General features: G+C 38.9%; 1 protein-coding gene across 1 annotated transcript; it reads left to right on the plus strand.

The window, feature by feature from the left end:
• The first annotated feature begins 5163 nt into the window (after positions 1-5163).
• On the plus strand, positions 5164-8038 carry LOC135707031 (actin-1). The gene is made up of 2 exons (XM_065228752.1): positions 5164-5285; positions 6466-8038. Exon 2 carries the CDS (start codon positions 6497-6499, stop codon positions 7625-7627), a length of 1131 nt encoding a protein of 376 aa, XP_065084824.1. The 5' UTR covers positions 5164-5285; positions 6466-6496; the 3' UTR covers positions 7628-8038.
• The last annotated feature ends 783 nt before the right edge of the window (positions 8039-8821 follow it).

The following is an 8821-nucleotide window of genomic DNA, read 5'->3' on the forward strand; positions in this document are numbered from 1 at the left end:
CACATATCCAAGGGTATGTAGTGATGGTAGATTCTCATAAATCGAGATTGTGTGTTCAGCTCAAAAATTTCTTCAAAATTTGCAATTATAAGTGTGTTTGTCACTCCGCATTTGATTAGTATTCTGAGAGAGAGCTCCCAGAAACGATTCTGGAGGGGTGTTACTCCTGCCAGAACCTCGAGACTCATGTTATGCGTTGAGTGCATACAGCCAAGAGCAATACGCAGACAACGATATTGAATTCGTTCCAATTTTATTAAGTGACATTTTTTTGCCGAGAGAAAGCAGAAAGAGCCGTACTCTAGAACAAAGAGAATTGTTGTTTTATAAAGCGTTATGAGGTCTCCCGGATGAGCACCCCACCATGTGCCGCAAATTGAACGGAGAAAGTTGATCCTCTGTTGACATTTTTGCTTCAAATACGTAATATGGGTATTCCAAGTGCACTTTGAACCAAACCAGACCCCAAGGTACTTGAAAGACAATGATTGGGTAATGTTTCTGCCCAAAAGATTAAGCTGCATTTGGGCTTGGTACCGCTTTCGAGTAAACACAACCAGTTCAGTTTTCTGCGGCGAGAATTCGATCCCTAGATTCCTAGCCCAAGAAGACAAGTTATCTAAGGAACTTTGCAATGGTCCTTGCAAGTCCACGGTATGTGGACCTCTTACGTATACCACACCGTCATCTGCAAGTTGTCTTAGCGTGCATTGTTCTGCCAAACAGTTGTCGATATCTTTGACATAAAAGTTATAAAGAAGAGGGCTGAGACAGGTGCCTTTTGGCAGGCCCATGTAGCTAATTCTGGAAGTTGTCAGTTGTCCAAGGGAAAAGTTCATTTGCTTTTCTGACAACAAATTGTACAAGAAATTATTTAAAATTCCAGAAAGTCCACATCTGTGCAGATTGTCTGACAGAATTTCAATGGAAACTGAATCAAAAGCCCCCTTAATGTCCAAGAATACTGAAGCCAATTGCTCCTTGTGCGCAAAGGCCAGTTGAATATCTGTGGAAAGCAGCGCTAGACAATCGTTTGTTCCTTTGCTCTTGCGGAACCCAAACTGTGTATTTGATAGCAAATTATTTGCTTCGACCCACTGATCGAGTCGCCGAAGGATCATTTTCTCCAACAATTCCTAATGCACGAAAGCATCGCAATCGGACGGTATGAGTTATGGTCAGACGCTGGTTTGCCAGGTTTTCGAATGGCTAGTACTTTGACCTGTCTCCATTCAGGCGGTACAATGTTGTTTTCTAGTAAAGAATTGATTAAGTCTAGCAAGCGTCTTTTAGCAATATCTGGAAGATTTTTCAGAAGATTGAATTTAATCATATCGCTTCCCGGTGAGGAGTTGTTCGATGAAAGAAGAGCCATAGAAAATTCCAGCATTGTGAACAGTCTATCCAGAGAGCCGCCGCTAGGAGACGCTTCTCGAAGAATATTTTGTGCTGGAACTGAGTCCGGACAGACCTTTTTAGCGAAATCGAATATCCATCGGTTGGAGTATTCTTCCTCGATCCATCGGTCGGAGTCCTTCGACGAAATTGCGCCAATAACCGCGTTTCTTTTCTTTGACTAATTGTTTCAGCTTTGTCTCAAGCTTTGAATATTCCTCGAAATATGTGGAAGTTTTGTGTCTACGAAAAGCTTTGAAAGCATCAGATTTTTCTACATACAATTTTGTGCATTCTTCGTCCCATCCAGGTGTGGCTGGTCTCCTTTTGAAGGGCGCACTTGGAACTTTTCTTTTTTGTGCTTCCAGTGAGCTTTTGTACATCAAATCGGCGAGGAATCGATATTCTTCCAATGGTGGAAGCGTATCTATTGATTCGGCACCGATTGTCACCGCCGTTGCATATTTATGCCAATCTATGTTCCTAGTAAGATCAAATGGAACTTGAGATGGTTCTGCAGAGTGAGGGGCACACTGAATTGAAATGATGATTGGCAAATGATCGCTTCCATGGGGATCATTGATAACCTTCCACAGACAATCCAATGATAGCGATCTTGAACACAAAGATATGTCGAGTCGGCTTTCTCGAGCCGGAGGTTTTGCTATACGTGTCGCTTCACCAGTGTTCAAAATAGTCAAGTTGAAATCGTCGCATAAATCGTAAAAAATAGCCGCTCTATTGTCATCATATAGATCGCCCCACCCAGTACCATGGGAGTTCATATCACCCAGAATTAATACTGGGGATCGAAGAATCAAGATTCCAGAGTTGACTACGGCTAATAAAGGTTCTTGGTGGAACATAAACTGAAGCTATGCAAAGGTCTTTTTTCTTCACATTTATTTGGCAAGCGACGATTTCGACGCCTGATAGAGCAGGAAGGGAAATTTTGTAGAAAGGGTAGCACTTTTTGATCCCTAAAAGTACTCCTCCATAAGAATCGTCTCTATCCAGGCGTATAATGTTAAAATCGTGGAAGTTGAGTTCTTTATCGGAAGAAAGCCATGTTTCACAGAGAGCAAATATATCACAATCAGAATTGTGAAGTAAAAATTTGAACGAGTCTAGTTTAGGCACTAGACTACGGCAGTTCCACTGTAGCACAGTGATCATTACTTCAACCTCGTTCGATGAATTATCCATCGAAAGATATGATTGATGCAAGGAAGGGCCATGAAACAGTCAATTGCTTAAGATATGATTCTAATGTTGGAAGCAAGGCAGAAACTAAGCTTCTAAGAGGGTCTTGTATGTTGAACATATTTAATATGAATTCCACAATGTCCGAAAAAGCTAGCAAACCTCGTTCGGACTTGGATTTCTTTTGAGAAGCTTGAGGATCAGCTTTATTATTTTTCTTATCTTTTTTGGGCAATGGTGGAAAATTCCTGCTGCATCCAGGGATTGGTTCAGCAGGAGCCTTCGGTTTCGTTTTTTCATCCCCATTACCCTGGGAATTTGCCAATCTTCTGGAGGTGACTTTAGTTTTCTTACGGCGCACTTTTGGGGAGAGGCATTTTCTTTTTGAGGATCCGTCCATTTTTGAAGGGGCGTGTTACACCGTAGAATCACCTTCATCGGATGATTCAGAGTCCGATTCTTCAGCTGACAAAATCGAAAATTGGTTTGCATCTTGGACGGCTGATGCAGCCTTCACCATTTGAGCATATGTCTACTTGGAGCGTCCTGAGATTACAACCAGATGTTGTACAGAACCTAATAAGTGGAGTTAAGCGTACGGTTATGGTATTGAAGTTGAATGAAATATGCCAAAAGCTTACTAATGGGCTACAGTTTATTGTCTGAAAGTTTAAAAAGGATCGGATCGTAATGTTCAACAGCGGTTTTTCAGTGATGCAATTTTATGTGGGACACCCTTTAAGCTGATTGGGAGCAATAGCGAACATTTATGGAACATAAATTCGATCCAACTTTCTTTGCAAACCACAGATGAAATTAATTATACTCTTGAATCTCTGACTACTCCTATAGTTGAAGCAAATGCTGCGTCAGTACCAAATGTGAGGTTAAATTCGATTAAATTATAATAGGCGACGGTCTTCAACTCTTGATCCATCTGAAAAATGTGCGTAGAAGGCAATAGCAAATAACACACGATTCTTCCATGAAGGTTATCTGGATTTTCATAACAAATTAAAAAGCATTTCTCTGCTGAATTTGAAAGTTTGTTCAAAACCATGGACACTTGAAAAATGACAAACATCTTAGATCAAGAACGAATCAATGCACAGCAAAATAAAATTACTTTAACAAAGTGGATGCACTTCAATTGTGTCGAAAATATGGTGTAATATACTTGCCAAAAAGGACAAAATTATCATTTGGATACAGTGCATGAACTGATATTACGCTTCTTTTACTGCATTTGTTTATTTTTGTGGCCATAAAAATATCATAAGATTTTCGACATGATTGAAGTGCATCCTCTTGGATGAAATATTAAAATTTATTTTTTGCTGTGTATATCTCAAACATTGTTTTCTGAGTATAAATTACATGAAAAAACAATTGAATAAAAAGTTTAAAAAAATACCAAACTACGATTTAAGTCAATTTTCAAGCGTTCATAAATTTAAACTTTAAAAAGTTTTCATCTTTCACGAGCTTTTTTTAACGCCAGGAAATTTTGAGATTTATAAATACTTAACATTATTTTAGAATTGTTACATAAAATACATATTTTAGAATTGTTACATAAACAATTACAATTTAATGAAAAATTTCAAAGACGCCAGTTTGAAAATTTTACAAGTCCCATTTTACAAGTTACATATATGGTTAATAAGTACCATGAAATCAGCTGAAATGTTCAGTAAAAATGCACAAATGCACGCAATGATTTACTGAACATTTCAGCTGATTTCATGGTACTTATTATCCTTTCTACAGCAGCTTTTCCGATGATATATGGTACAATTACACTTCAAAATGGTACAAAGCGGTGCATACTAAGGAGCATTTTCAAATGGTTAATGTACAGTTTTCTCTATTTTAGGGAGCGTACTTTAAATATTTACTGAGCATTTTAAGATTTTTAACGTATTTTTATCAATCATTTAAGGAGCAACCCGATCTATTTTAAGGAGATTTTTTTTACTTATTAAGGATAATTGCATCTGTTTTATTGAGCAAAAGTAGGGCTGCCTTTATTTTAGTCGTTTTGAGCTGGAAATGCTCTAAATCTTTTTATGTCGCCAGTTGTCACATAATGACAACTTGGACTGGAAAACTCCAGTTTATCGTGGTGACAATATCTTTGATGTTTTAAACCTCATGCATTTAATCGTACATTTTACATTCGCAATACCTATCCGACACCTTAACCTACAATAACGGATAGAATGTTTCCTAATGATGCTTTCTTGCAACAAACGACGCGACGGTGTCACTTCTAACCGTTTTTGGCTCTTAGTGAAAAACCGTGAAAGGTGCACCAGCCAGCGCTACGGCGGAGGTATCGCTACCGCTCAGCTAGGGATGAGTAAGGACGATAAATTAAAAATATGAGAAATCCGTCTCCCCGTCATGTTTATTTTAGCACGAGCGGGAGCGATCCATTCTTCGCGCGGTGACATGAAACTACTACTAAGTTGGGAGAGAGTGAGAAAATCATGACCAAATTGGTTGATCATCCCATGTGGATCGTATATAAACATTGAACCCAACGGCCACGATATTCATTCTAGTTCCGAAATCGTTCGCCGTGACACGTGCCTCTAGTGCGATCGTTCTCCATCGTTTCAAAAGTGTTCTTCTTCACAGAGGAGAAGTGCTAAAAGACCAACGGGTTGAAGTTCCTTTTTTGTGTAAGTGTCAATGAACTGTAATGTGCTGAAGGAGAATAAAATTCAACAACAAAAAATACTTGCCTGTTCATTTTTGGAATAACTGTGAAGGAACTGTTGTATAACATAAAAATATGTAGTGATTTTTTTTTATTGGATCCGGAGGATTTCTGCATTCCTGATTGTGGTTAGAACTAGTTCAAAAATTATGAGAAAAGTTGTCTTTGCAGAAATATTTTCCGAGTTTGGAGAATTTTTGGCAAATGTTGATGTGATTTGAAGATTTTCATTCCGAAAATTCCAAGTTAATCAACTCAGAACTATTATCGTCTGGAATGCAAAATTATTGTTGATGATTGTTTAGCCAAAATATTACGTGGCAGTAATAAAAGGTCACTACCACTAAGTGAATTCCGACGGTGGTGTAAAGAGCTAAAGTGAAATAGATTGGGAAAAGTTCCAATAAGTTTCAACTTTTCCAAGCTACAATTTTTCGCCATAGCCATCAAATAATCAATTTTCAAAGTGTGACAGACATAACTACATTTTAATGAGCTGTGAATTGGTTCCTCATGCATGGATATGGTAATCATGATTTGTATCATACTAAGCACCAGTTTCTGTTTAAAAATAAATACGATTCATAGCTTGTACATAATTCAAATGTCTTCTCGCAGTGAAAAATGAAATAAACATAAGACTTTCAAAATCGGTTGAGCATGATTTGCTAGGGTCTGGAATAACTTTTGCCTCCAAGACCCTTTTCCAAGCATGGGATTAGCAATAAAAATGCATTTTGTTGTTGCATGATACATCACACCTTAGAGCATTTTTTGAAAAGGAACTTGATTAATTTTCTTGAAAATAATCCCATACAGAAAAAAAATCTGAATTTTAACTGTCACGTAAAATTTTCACTCGTTGATTATTTAGCGATATTTTCCCAACATTTTACTTGAAATATCGTGTAAATTTTCGTCAAATTAAGCGTTAATATGTGTGCACTATATATCGCCGAAATTTACATGAAATTTCATTTCATAGAAATTCTTACCCAAATTTAAATAAAAAATAAATATTTATGGAGGATATATCATCTCCTAGATTACTGATTCTTCACAGCACGTACTATTTAATATCATATATTCTCATCCCAATTAAGATTATATAACTATATTCCAACTATTCTTCTCATTTACAGGTTTAATTCTTAAAACCAGTAATCATCCAAAATGTGTGACGAAGATGCTGCTGCGCTCGTTGTTGACAACGGATCCGGAATGTGCAAGGCTGGTTTCGCTGGTGATGATGCACCACGTGCCGTCTTCCCATCTATTGTCGGTCGCCCACGCCACCAGGGTGTGATGGTCGGTATGGGTAACAAGGACTCGTACGTCGGTGATGAGGCCCAGTCCAAGCGTGGTATCCTCACCCTGAAGTACCCAATTGAGCACGGTATCATCACCAACTGGGATGACATGGAGAAGATCTGGCATCACACCTTCTACAATGAGCTGCGCGTTGCCCCAGAGGAGCACCCAGTCCTGCTGACTGAAGCCCCTCTGAACCCCAAGGCCAACCGCGAGAAGATGACTCAGATCATGTTTGAGACCTTCAACTCGCCAGCCATGTATGTCGCCATCCAGGCTGTCCTCTCTCTGTATGCCTCCGGTCGTACCACCGGTATCGTTCTTGATTCCGGTGATGGTGTCTCCCACACCGTCCCAATCTATGAAGGTTATGCTCTGCCTCATGCCATCCTGCGTCTGGACTTGGCTGGTCGCGACCTGACTGACTACCTGATGAAGATCCTGACTGAGCGTGGATACTCTTTCACCACCACCGCTGAGCGTGAAATCGTTCGCGACATCAAGGAAAAGCTGTGCTACGTCGCTCTGGACTTCGAGCAGGAAATGGCCACCGCTGCTGCTTCCACCTCCCTTGAGAAGTCTTATGAACTTCCCGACGGTCAGGTCATCACCATCGGCAACGAGCGTTTCCGCTGTCCAGAAGCTCTCTTCCAGCCTTCCTTCCTGGGAATGGAGTCTTGTGGTATTCACGAGACCGTCTATAACTCGATCATGAAGTGCGATGTGGATATCCGCAAGGATCTGTATGCTAACACTGTTTTGTCTGGTGGCACCACCATGTACCCAGGTATTGCTGATCGTATGCAGAAGGAAATCACCGCTCTGGCTCCGTCTTCGATCAAGATCAAGATCATTGCTCCACCCGAACGTAAATACTCCGTCTGGATTGGTGGATCCATTCTCGCCTCGCTGTCTACCTTCCAGGCCATGTGGATCTCCAAGCAGGAATACGATGAATCCGGTCCAGCCATTGTCCACCGCAAGTGTTTCTAAGCTGAACATTCAAAACCGCAACTCACTCAAATGCCAAAGATCTACACCTAGACCTATAGTATTATCGTTTGCAATAGTGTAATTGGCGAGCAATTTTCAAACCGGATATAGTGACCTGCCTACGATGAACCTTTTCATCTGGCGAATTCCACATATTTGCTTTTAGAAAGTAGTGGAATGCTTAATAACATAGAAAAGACGTCCTTTTTGTGATACTTACTAAAGTGAAAAACAATATTGATTGGACATATTCTTCAAACAACACTGATTCAAGCATCGTATGATTTCACGTTATGCAAACATGGAGTGATCTCATAGTTTTCAGGACGGAAGATTGTACTGCTCTTTAATTACGTGTAATTAGCTGTTTTAATTTTAAATTATATTTAATAAATGCAGAAATAAAATAAGATCCCTTTTGTAAAATAAACATAAATGCCTCAGTTTTTCAGACTAAATAGCCGAAAAACCAAACAGGAGAGGGCAACTTTTAAACAACTTGCTCAAACATTCGTTCCTGGTGGAAACAGACAACCTAATTCTTCATAAACTGATTTTATCATGCAACAGCTGCACAGCAAAAGCTTTGTAAATTTACATGAGACACAATGATGAATTTTCTGGCCTTAGTTGAAATATACAGCAATTAAACATTAATTTCACAAGAAGTTATTTAATAATTCATTAATTTGCATTGTATTTAACATGCATGTGTGTTCACCAGTGTTGTGAAAATTAAAAAAAATCAAATCTCACCGAAACACAAGATCACGCTTCATTTTCGTGGACAAAAATCAACAAGCATACAACTGCGGTTGATATTACAAGCTGTAATATCGCAGCTCGGAATATCACGCTAACAAAACTCACCAGCTGCAAATCTCAACAAACTGTGGTGAGATTGAGCTTCAGGATGTTTGCTTTGCACCCGAATGCAACCCAAACTTCCATAATGGCTGCCATTGGTGAAGAGAAAAAAAGACATCATTATTGTTAAATTAATAAAAAATTAAAAAAAAAATCGAAATATTTTGATTTTTTATCCCATTGCCCCCCCACTTACGGCACAGAAAATTATCCCGTTTTCTCTTTATTTCAGTGAGCAGTTTTTTGTTTAATCAAACTAAATCAGTAAAGCAACACATGAGATCAAATTATACGATACTGTTGTTTAATGCAATAAAAGCCTATTAA

This window comes from Ochlerotatus camptorhynchus, unplaced genomic scaffold (assembly GCF_037179485.1).
Source record: "Ochlerotatus camptorhynchus isolate MF236.1 unplaced genomic scaffold, CSIRO-AGI_Acam_v1.1 ptg000302l, whole genome shotgun sequence".
Taxonomy (NCBI): domain Eukaryota; kingdom Metazoa; phylum Arthropoda; class Insecta; order Diptera; family Culicidae; genus Ochlerotatus; species Ochlerotatus camptorhynchus.